The following is a 15,004-nucleotide window of genomic DNA, read 5'->3' on the forward strand; positions in this document are numbered from 1 at the left end:
TATTACAGACTCAGTCATAGAGAGGTTGAAAATGTCTGTGAAGACACTTGCCAGGTGCTCCGCGCATGCTTTGAGTACACGTCCTGGTAATCCATCTGGGCCCGCGGCTTTGTGTATGTTGACCTGTTTAAAGGTCTTGCTCATATCGGCTCCTGAGAGCGTTATCACACAGTCAACAGCTGGTGCTCTCGTGCATGCTTCAATGTTGCCTGCCTCGAAGCGAGCATGAAAGGCATTTCGCTCGTCTGGTAGGCTTGCGTCACTGGGCAGCTCGCGTCTGGGTTTCCCTTTGTAGTCCGTAATAGTTTTTTAGCCCTGCCACATCTTTCCAGTGTCAGAGCCGGTGTAGTAGCATTCAATCTTAATCCTGTATTGACGCTTTGCTTGTTTGATGGTTCGTCTGAGGGCGTAGAGGGATTTCTTATAGGCGTCCGGATTAGTGTTCCGCTCCTTGAAAGCAGCAGCTCTAGCCTTTAGCTCGAATGCGGATGTTGCCTGTAATCCATGGCTTCTGGTTGGGATATGTACGTACAGTCACTGTGGGGACGACGTCGTCGATGCACTTATTGATTAAACCGATGACTGAGGTGGTATACTCCTCAATGCCATTGGATGAATCCCGGAACATATTCCAGTCTGTGCTAGCAAAACAGTCCTGTAGCGTAGCATCCGCTATTTAGTTTTAGCTTGAAAGCAGGAATCAGGAGGATATAATTATGGTCAGATTTGCCAAATGGAGGGTGGGGGAGAGCTTTGTATGCATCTCTGTGTGTGAAGTAAAGGTGGTCTAGAGGTTTTTTTCCTCTGGTTGCTCGGGACATCCTGGTAAAAATTTGGTAACTGATTTAAGTTTGCCTGCATCAAAGTCCCCGGCCATTAGGAGCGCCGCTTCTGGGTGAGCATTTTCTTGTTTGCTTATGGCCTTTTAAAATATTTTTTTTATTTCACCTTTATTTAACCAGGTAGGCTAGTTGAGAACAAGTTCTCATTTACAACTGTGACCTGGCCAAGATAAAGCATAGCAGTGTGAACAGACAACAACACAGAGTTACACATGGAGTAAACAATAAACAAGTCAATAACACAGTAGGGGAAAAAATTAGTCTATATACATTGTGTGCAGAAGGCATGAGGAGGTAGGCAATAAATAGGCCATAGGAGCGAATAATGGCAATTTAGCAGATTAACACTGGAGTGATAAATCATCAGATGATCATGTGCAAGTAGAGATACTGCTGTGCAAAAGAGCAGAAAAGTAAATAAATAAAAACAGTAAGGGGATGAGGTAGGTAAATTGGGTGGGCTGTTTACAGATGGACTATGTACAGCTGCAGCGATCGGTTAGCTGCTCAGATAGCAGATGTTTAAAGTTGGTGAGGGAAATAAAAGTCTCCAACTTCAGCAATTTTTGCAATTCGTTCCAGTCACAGGCAGCAGAGAACTGGAAGGAAAGGCGGCCAAATGAGGTGTTGTCTTTTGGGATGATCAGTGAGATATACCTGCTGGAGCGCGTGCTACGGGTGGGTGTTGTTATCGTGACCAGTGAACTGAGATAAGGCGGAGCTTTACCTAGCATGGACTTATAGATGACCTGGAGCCAGTGGGTCTGGCGACGAATATGTAGCGAGGGCCAGCCGACTAGAGCATACAGGTCGCAGTGGTGGGTGGTATAAGGTGTTTTAGTAACAAAACGGATGGCACTATGATAAACTGAATCTAGTTTGCTGAGTAGAGTAGAGCCTTATAGAGTTGGTTGAGTGCGGTCTTAGTGCCAGCATCGGTCTGTGGTGGTAAATAGATGGCTACAAATAATGGTAGATAGTGTGGTCTACAGCTTATCATAAGGTACTTCGAGACCTCTTTAATATTAGACATTACTCACCAGCTGTTATTGACAAAAAGACACACACACCGCCACCCCTCGTCTTACCAGACGTAGCTTCTCTGTTCTGTCGGTGCATGGAAAATTCCGCCAGCTCTATATTATCCGTGTCGTCATTCAGCCACGACTCGGTGAAACATAAGATATTATAGTTCTTAATGTCCCGTTGGTAGGATAATCGCAATCGTAGGTCATTCATTTTATTTTCCAATGATTGCAAGTAGAATGGATGGCAGTGGGAGTTTACTCGCTCGCCTACGGATTCTCTCAGAAGGCAGCCCGATCTGTGTCCTCTTTTCCGCCGTCTTTTCTTCACGCAAATGGCGGGGATCTGGGCCTGTTCCCGGGAGAGCAGTATATCCTTCTCGTCAGACTTGTTCAAGGAAAAAGCTTCTTCTAGTTCGTGGTGATGTTCTTAGGTCCAAAAGTTATTTTCTGTCATAAGAGACGGTAGCAGCAACATTATGTACAAAATAAGTGAAAGAATAAGTTACGAACAACACAACACAACAAAATAGCACAATTGGTTAGGGGCATGTAAAACGTCAGACATCCTCTTCGGCGCCATCTTAACCAGCGACCATTCGGATACTGCGCTCTAACCGCTAGGCTACCTGCCGCCCTATAGCTATGCAGGTCCATGACTTAAAGGGATGGAAATGTAGATAGGGAAACCTCTTGTTGTAAAATGACTTACAGTTTCTCCTCTTGAGTTTAGAGAATGGAAGCTGGGCCTATGTTTGATGAGTTTGCCTGTGTGGTGTTATTTCTCCCTACCAGGAGACGTGGTACTGGCCGGGAGACGTGAGGGCTGATGATGTGGTGATGAGCGGGGTCAGGTGCTCAGGGACGGAGATGACCTTGGCCCAATGCCTCCATCACGGGAAACACCTCCACTGCCCTCAAGGGGGAGGGCGCTTCGCTGCTGGTGTATCCTGCTCCGAGTGTAAGTCACTGATGATAACTACTGTCTGTAATTCAGGTCTAGATTCAATCAGATCAAGAGTTAACCGGCGATGGCAGACACCCGCATAGCGGATGTTTTGGCGGTGTCTGAGGTAGAACCGCGTTGGAGCCGTAAAATTGGTGAGAAGTTGCTCGTGATTATTGTCACGAAGCCACACCCGGCCCACTCGCGTTAGAAGTTCAGAACAAGAAAGTGTAGGCTATATAGAAATAATGATGCTAAAATGTAAAATCATTAAACAAAATAATGAGGGTTTCTATCAGCCTAATCAAGGTGTAGATTACATCTCACATTCCAGTGTTCCAACTTGTAAACAAGGATGCATGGGATTTCTGTTAATACACCTCCATGCAGCAAATGGCAGTGTCCGCTTTTGGTATAATGCCAGGAGCCACTTATGGATTTGGCAGTTCTACCTCCGACACGTCAAAACAACCACTATGCGGATGTCGACTAAAGCAGATCTGTTTGAATAGAGCCCTAAGACCCTGAAAACTCTTGACCAACCCTCAACCCTAATACTCAAGGCGCCACTGCAGGCACACAACACATACAACCTCTGCAATCATTAGATGATTAGTAATGATGAACAATCAAATCACCATTCCACATCACTGTGTGTCATGCCTAAGAACAGCCCTTAGCCGTGGTATATACCACACCCCCTCAGGCCTTATTGCTTAAATATATTCCACTCATTATCTGAATTTCATTGATACACTAAGCTGCTGAATTTCAAGCAGAGAGGCGATAGTGTACCAGTTGACTAGTCACGTAGAAAAGGTGATCTTGTACAATGTTGCATGGGGCAGAATGGCATACAACACTGTGCTACGTTTTTACACTAGCCAACAACTTGAAAATATCCCTGTTTGTTATGATTTATCCTACTTATGTACTGTGTAAGGATAATGAAACCTTAAGACTGACATGTTTCTCAACATGCTCACAACCTGACATTGGATACAAATGTGTATCTTGTATATTTTGCTATTCGATTAAATGGTAGTTAAAATGACTAAATGGTGTATTAGTGACTACACTAAACGTTCTCATTGTATTTCATGATAAACTTTTTTTGATTTTTCATGAATTACTCCGGGGTGAAAGATGTGTGAAACCCCAATAAATGAACAATTAAATGTTCTTAAGATAAGGGAATTACAAGTGTTATCAGTTATATACCATTTACATCTGAACAATGTACCAAAGTGATACATTTTTTAAAATGTTAAATAACGACCTCTCCTGCCCTGGCATGCAGCGGCCCCAGACTTGGTTCTCAACGCTCAGGTGGTGGAACACACCACATACCTGGAGGACCGGCCCATGTACATACTGCAGTGTGCCAACGAGGAGCACTGTCTGTCCAGCAGCGCTGCCATCGCCACACCCTCCTCCTACCGTCGCCTGATGCGCTTCTCCTCCCAAATCCACAACAACGGACAGTCCGACTTCCGCCCCAGGGCTGCACACAACTCCTGGGTCTGGCACGACTGCCACAGGTAAAGTGGAGGATGAATTCTTTGGTCCTTCAGTTTAGTAATTTAGTTAAGTAGTGGAAGCTATGATAAAGGGGGCTGGACAATAGCATGCAAACAAGCATCATGAGCAGGAACTCTTTGTGAGTGTTACATGAGTTGAGAACAATCACAGTGCTGGAATAAAAGTCCTTTGGAGGATGTCATTTTCGCAGTCTTTTGAGATCATACATTTGTGGTCATCTTGAGGCAGTGCCTGCTGTGGTTGTACAGAGGCTGGTTATGATGATGAGGGTGGTGATGATGAACATGATTGACTGTCTATCTCCCGGTCCAGACACTACCACAGCATGGAGGTGTTCACCCACTATGACCTGCTGAGCCTCAATGGCACCAAGGTAGCAGAGGGACACAAGGCCAGTTTCTGTCTGGAGGACACCCAATGTGAAGAGGGTAAAGAGCTTTAATGTGAAAGGGGTAAAAAGGCTTTGTGTAAAACAAATGATTCATATCACGACAAACCTCGAATACGTTCCTGATTCTCTGCTCTAACACTCTTCACTGTTGTCTCCGACCTACAATAACACTTCACTGTTATCTCCGGAGATACCAGTGAAATGTGTTACTGTAGGTCGGAGACGAGACAACAGTGAAGAGTGTTACTGTAGGTCGATCTAACGCTCTTCACTGTTATCTCTGGCCGGGCAGGTATTGAGAAGAGGTACGAGTGTGCTAACTTCGGGCAGCAGGGCATCACTGTTGGCTGCTGGGATACATACAGACACGACATCGACTGTCAGTGGATAGACGTGACAGACGTCGTTCCAGGAGACTACATCTTCCAGGTGAGAATCTTAATTTATTTTTTATTGTTTCAAAACTTTTGTTTTCCCCCCAGTTTTAATTGAAAATAACAACTATATTACAATAGGCATGTGATTCTATACATCCAAATATGAAATAGGAGCAAGGTGCTTGTCTTACATGAGAATCTTATAATAAAATGGGAGTAGTTAGTTCTTCTAATCACTTCTGTTTCCATGGGGATAACAGGAGTCAATTAATTTCAATGGAATTCACATTTAATCATTCAGCTTGTCACTTTCCCAGCATTTTCACTAATAGTTGCTGCCAACACAGATGGCTATTTTGGTATTAGCAAGAGTATCTGGGTTATCTGATGACATCATAAATAAACTCAGCAAAAAAAGAAACGTCCCTTTTCCAGGACCCCGTCTTTCAAAGATAATTCTTAAAAATCCCCAAAAATTAACAGATCTTCATTGTAAAGGGTTTAAACACTGTTTCCCATTCTTGTTCAATGAACCACAAATAATTAATGAACATGCACCTGTGGAACGGTCGTTAAGACACGAACAGCTTACAGACGGTATGCAATTAAGGTCCCAGTTATGAAAACTTAGGACACTAAAGAGGCCTTTCTACCGACTCTGAAAAACACCAAAAGAAAGATGCCCAGGGTCCCTGCTCATCTGCGTGAACGTCCCTTAGGCATGCTGCAAGGAGGCATGAGGACTGCAGATGTGGCCAGGGCAATAAATTGCAATGTCCGTACTGTGAGACGCCTAAGACAGCGCTACAGGGAGACAGGACGGACAGCTGATTGTCCTCGCAGTGGCAGACCACGTGTAACAACACCTGCACAGGATCAGTACATCCGAACATCACACCTGCGGGACAGGTACAGCATGGCAACAACAACTGCCCGAGTTACACCAGGAACGCATAATCCCTCCATCAGTGCTCAGACTGTCCGCAATAGGCTGAGAGAGGCTGGACTGAGGGCTTGTAGGCCTGTTGTAAGGCAGGTCCTCACCAAGACATCACCGGCAACAACATCGCTTATGGGCACAAACCCACCGTCACTGGACCAGACAGGACTGGCAAAAAGTGCACTTCACTGACGAGTCGCGGTTTTGTTTCACCAGGGGTGATGGTCGGATTCGCGTTTATCGTCAAAGGAATGAGCGTTACACTGAGGCCTGTACTCTGGAGTGGGATCGATTTGGAGGTGGTGGGTCCGTCACATGGTCTGGGGCGGTGTGTCACTGGATCATTGGACTGAGCTTGTTGTGATTGCAGGCAATCTCAACGCTGTGCGTTACAAAAAATTTGTAAAACAAATTTGATTTGATTTACAGGGAAGACATCCTCCTCCCTCATGTGGTACCCTTCCTGCAGGCTCATCCTGACATGACCATCCAGCATGACAATGTCACCAGCCATACAGCTCATTCTGTGCGTAATTTCCTGCAAGACAGGAATATCAGTGTTCTGCCATGGCCAACGAAGAGCCCGAATCTCAATCCCATTTAGCACGTCTGGGACCTGTTGGATCGGAGGGTGAGGGCTAGGTCCATTCCCCCCAGAATTGTCCAGGAACTTGCAGATGCCTTGGTGGAAGAGTTGGGTATCTCACAGCAAAAACGGGCAAATCTGGTGCAGTCCATGAGGAGGAGATGCACTGCAGAACTTAATGCAGCTGGTGGCCACACCAGATACTGTTACTTTTGACCCCCTTTGTTCAGGGACACATTATTCCATTTCTGTTAGTCACATGTCTGTGGAACTTGTTCAGTTTGTCACAGTTGTTGAATCTTGTTATGTTCATACAAATATTTACACGTTAAGTTTGCTGAAAAGAAACACAGTTGACAGTGAGAGGACGTTTCTTTTTTTGCTGAGTTTATGTTGTCTCTCTCCCCAGGTTGTAATCAACCCCAACTATGAGGTGGCAGAGTCCGACTACACCAACAACATTATGAAATGCAGGTGTCGATATGATGGCCACCGGATATGGACGTACAACTGTCATATAGGTGAGACTGGATGACAACAGTGGCGATTACTGGCTACAACAGTATTGAATGTGAACTTTTCATGTTCACATGTCTTTTCAATGAACTTTTCATGTTCAAAGACATTTTTTCTATGGATAACAAATTACCACATTCCAAAGAGGCTTACATTCATTTAGTAAATAAATTGGTGAAAAGGCAATTGCAAAATTCTAAAACATTTTAATGAGACAATTTACTGATAATACTAACATATTCACAACGGATGGTCCCCAAACACATGTGCTTTAAGGTTAGTCTTACAAACTGGAGAGACAGATTTCCAATTTCCTCTGCTGGATCGTAATGTTGGCCATTACAATAGTCAGTAAAAAAAATAAAAATAAAAATACAAAACACACACAGTCCCAGTCAAAAGTTGACACCTACTCATTTCAAGGTTTTTCTTTATTTTTAGTATTTTCTACAATGTAGAAAAACAGTGAAGACATCAAATCTATAAAATTACACATATGGAATCATGTAGTAACCAAAACTGTGTTAAACAAATCAAAATATTTTATATTTGAGATTCTACGAAGTAGCCACCCTTTGCCTTGATGATAGCTTTGCACACTCTTGGCATTCTCTAAAGCAGCTTCATGAGGTAGTTACCTGGAATGCATTTAAATTAACAGGTGTGCCTTTGTTAAAAGTTAATTTGTTGAATTTCTTTCCTTAATGCATTTAAGCCAATCATTTTTGTTGTGACAAGGCAGGGGTGGTGTACAGAAGATAGCCCATATTATGGCAAGAACAGCTCAAATAAGCACAGAGAAACAACAGTTCATTACTTTAAGACATGAAGGTCAGTCAATCTGGAACATTTCAAGAACTTCAAGTGCAGTGGCAAAAACCATCAAGCGCTATGATGAAACTGGCTCTCATGAGGACCGCCACAGGAAAGGAAGACCCAGAGTTACCTCTGCTGCAGAGGATAAGTTCTTTAGAGTTAACTGCACCTCAGATTGCAGCCCAAATAAATGCTTCAGAGTTCAAGTAACAGACACATCAACTGTTCAGAGGAGACTGCGTGAATCAGGCTTTCATGGTCGAATTGCTGCAAAGAAACCACACCAATAAGAATAGACTTGCTTGGTCAAAGAAACACGAGCAATGGACATTAGACTGATGGAAATCTGTCATCTGATGAGTCCAAATTTGAGATTTTTGGTTCCAACTGCCATGTCTTTGTGAGAGAGAGTAGGTGAATGGATAATCTTCATATGTGTGGTTCCCACCGTGATGCATGGAGGAGGTGTGATGGTGCTTTGCTGGTGACACTGTCAGTGATTTATTTATAATTCAAGGCACACTTAACCAGCATGGCTACCACAGCATTCTGCAGCGATACACCATCCCATCTGGTTTGCGCTTAGTGGGACTATCATTTGTTTTTCAACAGACAATGACACAACACCCTTCCAGGCTGTGTAAGGGCTATTTGACCAAGAAGGACAGTGATGGAGTGCTGCATCAGATAACCTGTCCTCCACAATCACCCGACCTCAACCCAATTGAGATGGTTTGGGATGAGTTAGACTGCAGAGTGAAGGAAAAGCAGCCAACAAGTGCTTAGCATATATGTGGGAACTCCTTCAAGAACTGTTGGAAAAGCATTTCAGGTGATGCTGGTTGAGAGAATGCCAAGTGTGTGCAAAGCTGTCATCAAGGCAAAGGGTGGCTACTTTGAAGAATCTCATAAAATACATTTTGATTTAACTTTTTTGGTTACTACATGATTCCATATGTGTTATTTCATAGTTTTGATGTCTTCACTATTATTCTACAATGTAGAAAATAGTAAAAATAAAGAAAAACCCTTGAATGAGTAGGTGAGGCCAAACTTTTGACTGGTACTGTATTCCATAAAAAAAAAACAATGGCATATAACAGAACTCTATATAATAATTGCATTCTATTTTATTTAAATCCCCCTGGAAAATGCTTATGAACATAAATATAAACAAGTAACATTTTATCATTCAGCTTGAATGTTTCAGAAAATGTTTGAGTTTTTAGCATTACAAATCAACCATTTTATTAATTACGCAACATGGCGATCCTGAATAGTTGCGTCGATGTTGTAATTACATCTGTATATGGCCAATATACAGATGTTGTAATTACATCTGTATATGGCCAATATACCCCAGCTGAGGGCTGTTCATACGCATGAGGCAACGCAGAGTGCCTGGATACAGCCGTTAGCCGTGGTATATTGGCCATATACCACAAGCCCCAGAGGTGCCTTATTGCAATTATAAACTGGTTACCAACATAATTAGAGCAGTAAAAGTAAATGTTTTGTATACCCGTGGTATACGGTCTGATATACCACGGCTTTCAGCCAATCAGCATTCAGGGCTCACACCATCCAGTTTATAATAGGAATTATACAACCCGTTTATCAACTTTATTCATCTACGTATGGATGCAACCAGGGTAAGCTAAAATGATCTGTTAAGTGTTTGGGTTATAACAAATTACGAAGTTAAAATACAGTAAGACTTGTCGACACCCCAAACCGCACAGAGTAATGCAACGCCCCATTCCCTTTAAAACTGATGCCTGATTCACACTACAGGACCAAAAGGAGCCAACCCGAGCTGTACCTCGCCAGCCTTATTACACATCCACCCACCATATAGTTGTTGGAACCATGATAGAAAATACAATGTGAAAAGAAAATATCCAAGCCAGCATAGTATGGTTTGGGTCGGCCCTATAGTGTTAATCACACACTTGAGTGCTACACTGGCATCAACAATAAACAATGGGAACTTGAGAAGGGGAACAATTCATAGGACAGCAATGGTCTGCCAGTTATTTAAGTAGCAAGGACATCTATAGTCGTGTAGCCAAGTTGTAGCCTGACATTCCTGTAAAAGATCATGAAAACAATCAGTTCAAAGAGAGAGAAGGCTTCATATATATTTTTTCAATCGTAATTATATGGTGCTATCCAACAGTGACCACGATTGAATGAGTGCAGTTCTTCATGTGCCCCATTCGTCTCTCCTCTTCAGGTGGCTCAGTGAGTTCTGAGTCAAAGGAATCCTCTTTCCCTGGTCTCTTGAATAACCAGCTGGGACACAGGTAGAGTGGATGGACTCAATAGAAAGATCGGGAGGAACATTTTATTTCGCGAAACTGATGAGAATGACCAGCAAGACTTGTGACATTATCAACCACTAGAGGGAGAGCTGTACTGTGTTCCCTCCCTATTGGTGCTGGATGAAAATGTAAAAGCCTTTCTCACCTCAATACCAACATTTGATATAAGGACATTTCAGACAAAGAAAAACCTGTTTTAAAGATCCAGCTTGACAAAGCACCGGTCTTTACTGATCTCACTAATTTCCTTAACATGTACAGCGGAGTGCTGGTACTATCAAATCTGTATCTAACCTTTTTGGTCCACCATAAGGAGAAAATAATTGTTTTTGACACGTGCTGCACTTCGAGACATTTATTTTATTTTTTTTCAAAAAGTGTTGAGCAGGAATTTATGCAACTATGAAGTAGGTGGGAAAGTAGCAGAAGTCTTGCCTCCATTGGGAATATATATATACTTTTTTTTTACTGATGAAATAAATGAGGAATCATTTGTCAATTTAGTGCAGTTTCATGCCAGTCTGTGACAATGTGGTAGCAAGCCATTGTAAATATTAATAGGAAGAACCCATGTTTTCCTGTACAGTATTCACTAAGGATAAGGCAATATTATTACAACCATACAGCTACCACTTTGTTTTTGATGATCAAAACTGGTGCAATGAGCATTTAAGGCAGAATCTTAACTTAAAATGTACATACAACTCAAGCTTTTGTCCAAATCTCCCACAAACATGGATGCATGATTTAGGTAAAAATGTGAGTTATTCATGCAATTTGTGTTCTGATTCTGCCCAAGTTAACATATCTTGCATCACTTAATATATAACATCTGGGAACATATTTAAAACCTTTCATCCTAAGATAAATATACATTTTAGTCTTAGCATATTTCGCTCAGTTTAGTACATTTTATTAAATTATTACTGTCAGGGACTCTGAAATCGGTTTGTTTTCTCATTTGTATAACGTCATGAATGACATGTGAAAATGAATGATTCTGCCCTTCATTTGAAAAGGGTGCTCTTTACTAGATGGGTGATTGTCCTGTACTGTATATAGTTGAATGTGGAAAAGCATTTTGTGCTTGCATGTTTTCTGTAATAAACAATAATGAAACAAGCAAACCATGATGTTCTTGTATTGATTTCTTAAACTGAGACTCTGCACTATGCAGTGATCACAAGCACCAACGTGAACTAAAGACATTGCAGAGTGAGGCCCGGTAGTTTAGTCATCCCAATACTGTGGTTTACTTTGTATCTCTTGAGTCTACGTTAAAAGGCCATCACACCTGCTGTAGCGGTCAGAAACGTTGTGAGGGCGTTCCACCTCTCTGCACTCCCAGGGCTCTGGATACCATTCTGCGGGCCACCGCAGAGTCTGTCCGTGGCCTCTCCTTCACCGGCTGGATAAACTCTGGGAAATACAGAATCATTTTATATTACAGTATGGAATAAAGAGATAAGAACATGCAAATAGTATGGTACCACCAACGTATAGTTACTTACAATGAAAACATTATTTACCCAAATAGAAGATACCACTTAATTTAAATAATTTCTTAGTGCTACTGTATGGAGGTAACAAAGACAATACCGGCACGTCTTATGGCTTTCCCTTTGGCCTTCTTGCTCCCGTCAGACAGAGTGCATGTCTTCAGGAGAGGGTGCCGAATGGAAAGTGCATGGAGGGCTAAACACAAACACAGGGTTGATTCAAAGACTCATCTCTGATGTCATAAGAAAGAACACCAACTTCTCCTCACCTTAGGCCAGTAGGTCACACAACCAACTCCAATTTCTAATGTGCCAAAAGAAACTCGTGACTCATCTTGGACTTAAATAATGACTTAAATATCCCTCAAAATATGAAAAAATAGATATTTTCAAAAACCATACCTGCAGATTGACTGGAGAATACGCCCAGGGCGTGAGTGTTGTCCACCCACTTAATCTTCATGCCTTCGTCGCTGGAAGACAGAGACAAGACTGGGAGAGTTAGACAGCCCTTATGAGTGTGCTGTGGGCTTTAATGAGAGGCATGGGGAGGCTTGCACCTGCGCTGTGGGGCAAAGTTTCCCCTAGGTACAGATCTACGATCAGCTTCCCCTCCCCAATCCTAACCATCAGTTGAATTTTTAAAAAACTGATCCAAGATCAGCGTCTCGGGGAAACATCACCCTACTCTTGAGGCTTTTACCTGTAGTCTGCAAAGGCATCCAGCAGGTCGCCTGTTTTGAACATGGCCGGGAAGTCGTAGATCTCAATGACGTGGGCAAATTCGTCCTGGTTGATCCACACGTTCTCGAAACAAGAGTAGTCGTTGTGGGCGTGTTCGATGGCCACGTCAGTCTCTGTCAAGTGGGCCTTGATCTGACGAGAAATTCAGCCAGTTATTGAGATATAACAACCTATCCCAAATAAGTGTTTCTCAGTAATCCTTTTACATATACAAAATGTGAAATATAGCCTATACAGTAAGAACTGTGGACACCCCCCACCCCAGTGTAACATAACGCCTCATTCCCTTTCAAACGGATGCCTGATTCACACTATAGAACCAAAAGGCTGGCCTACACCTAAAACTATATAGTCTATTTAACTTGAGGACAATCCATAATGTCACAGAAATTTTTGTTCCATTTTCAAAAGGATTTACAAAACCAAAAATGTTACATCTCATAACTGAAGTCTTTTGAAGAAATTAACAAAAATTATATAATCCCCATAGATCAACCCCCCCCAGTCCATTGTCATGGAATTAGTCTGAACTTCACCACACTGTACCTCTTGGCTAAAATCAGCAGCATCGCTAGCAGCATCCTTGGCTGGTGTTGTATCAGAGGCATGGTGTTGGTGGGAGGGCACGATGCTACTGCCTACAGACGACTCCTCCGTCAGCACCTCCTCCGCTACATGTTCCTCCTCCTCCTGGGCTTCCCTAGTCTGGTCCTCCATGGTTAGGGCCATGAAGTAAGACACAGTCTGGTCCCAGGCGGGGGGGCGGGGGCAGGGCTCCTCTGCTGAGAAGCGAATGAAGTCATCCTCCTGCCCAGCGCTAGAGGTGGTGGTGTTAGAAGGCACACTGTCCTGGTTGGTGTTGGCCTGCGTTTCTGACAGCGTTCCCTCCGTGGTGTCTGAGGAGTGGCAGGAGCAGGACTCTGAGGTGGAGGTGCATCCCGAGGAGGTGAAGCTAAGAGTGGGCAGGGGCAGATCGAGGTCCACCCCTGCTGGTGGTCCGTGGAGATTACTGCCACTGTCTCGTTGCCTGTCCCTAGCCGCCCTTGGGACGTAGATGGCCTTGTCAGGGCGTTTGGCGTTACCTCCGCTCCGCTGGGCCAGGGGTTTGGGTCTGGGCTGGAGGTCCGTTCTGCTGCTCTGCATCCCCATACCTCTCCTAGGAGCCTCATTGTAGAAACTGTCTGTGTTGCTTTCATCCCCCAGATCCAGCCTGGCACAGATAACACACTATACTAAAGTCACCATGTAACGCTGTGAAAAAATGGGCAATAATTCACATTTAGATGCCCCTATACCATGTAGTTACTTTAGAACTACTTTGGCAGCCAGACTTGGATCAATTTAATGTACAGTGACCTGATAATATGGCATATGAATTTACCAGCTGTTTATCCAGGAACTCCCGTCAGAAGACTTATTTAACAAGGTAGAACTAAATTTAAGACTTTGTGTGTGCTCTACCTGAGGTGCGAGTAGCAGACAACTACCCTGCGGCTCCAGCCCTCCCCCACGGAGAAGGTGGCGAGGTTACGGTGGTTCTCAGTGGTTTTGTGAATCAGGTAGCGAAGTCTGCTTGATAGAGGGGGGAAGAGTAGGGCACTGGGGAGGGAGGGGACAACATTCAAGCCAAAGCTTATTTAGGGTGACATCAACTCACAGATAGACTTTGATCACCTGTAGGTACATTATGATCTGTGACACCTAGCTAAATGCCATTGGCAATTAATACACATTTACGTGAAATGGCATTGACAGGGAATGTGTCCCACAAAAACAAATGGACAAGCCCTCAACTTATGTTTGTGACAGAATGCAGGAAATGGCAGCTTACCTTTTCTGTTTCTCTCTCTGTAGGTAAGCATCCAGTTCGTGCAGGACTGTGTGAACAAATTCATTTTCTTGCTTGGGAAGATAACAGCCATCAAAACAAGGAAACGCCAGGGTGGCGATGTTGGCACTTTGTAGCTGCAAAATAATAGTATATTTCATGATGAACGGTGGGGAGGCAGTTGACTCAGTGCGACAACCGTTCATATATACACCTCAGTGTGGTTACAACAACCCAATCCTACATCTAGCAAGCACTTTAAGAAAACATTTCCAGGCTTACGTTAAATTCCCTATCAGCTAAATCCCACATTTACAGAAGACGGTAGCTTTGTCCAATATTATGTGTCCACTCTACAGGACAGCGCTCCAAGAATAGGGTTGGAGATCCCTGGCCCATACAGTGGTCCGTTGCTAAGTTTAGCTAGCTAACTTAGCTAGCTAGCAAATGCTGAACAGAAGCTTTTCAATCAAGCCGTTTCAATTATAAAACAGACATTTTGTTCTAACCTTTAGTTTGTCAGTTAAAAAGATGCCCAAGTAATAAATTACCAAGAAAAAAAGTTCTGAAATAATTCCAAAGCACACACCCAACGCTTGATGAAAAAGCAGCCAGCCCCTTCCGAATA

The 15,004-nt window shown here is 43.3% G+C and overlaps 2 protein-coding genes across 3 annotated transcripts in view; one reads left to right on the top strand and one right to left on the bottom strand.

Moving 5' to 3' along the window:
• Nucleotides 1–11,432, top strand: part of LOC139535985 (lysyl oxidase homolog 2A-like) — a 76,771-nt gene extending 65,339 nt beyond the window's left edge. For both annotated transcript variants that reach the window (XM_071336025.1, XM_071336026.1), the window contains 6 exons: nt 2,663–2,828; nt 4,114–4,354; nt 4,668–4,783; nt 5,039–5,175; nt 7,059–7,170; nt 10,218–11,432. In XM_071336025.1, the coding sequence (XP_071192126.1) occupies nt 2,663–2,828; nt 4,114–4,354; nt 4,668–4,783; nt 5,039–5,175; nt 7,059–7,170; nt 10,218–10,291 (846 nt within the window). In that variant the 3' untranslated portion in view covers nt 10,292–11,432. The remainder of the gene's footprint in view (nt 1–2,662; nt 2,829–4,113; nt 4,355–4,667; nt 4,784–5,038; nt 5,176–7,058; nt 7,171–10,217) is intronic.
• Nucleotides 10,646–14,872, bottom strand: r3hcc1 (R3H domain and coiled-coil containing 1). Its single transcript, XM_071336027.1, has 8 exons — nt 14,659–14,872; nt 14,380–14,513; nt 14,010–14,147; nt 13,095–13,758; nt 12,508–12,680; nt 12,207–12,277; nt 11,905–12,000; nt 10,646–11,724 (listed from the first exon to the last, which is right to left on the bottom strand). Exons 1-8 carry the CDS (start codon nt 14,686–14,688, stop codon nt 11,612–11,614), a joined length of 1,419 nt encoding a protein of 472 aa, XP_071192128.1. The 5' UTR covers nt 14,689–14,872; the 3' UTR covers nt 10,646–11,611.
• Nucleotides 14,873–15,004: the final 132 nt, after the last annotated feature.

Source organism: Salvelinus alpinus, chromosome 12 (genome assembly GCF_045679555.1).
Source record: "Salvelinus alpinus chromosome 12, SLU_Salpinus.1, whole genome shotgun sequence".
NCBI classification, from domain to species: Eukaryota; Metazoa; Chordata; class Actinopteri; order Salmoniformes; family Salmonidae; genus Salvelinus; species Salvelinus alpinus.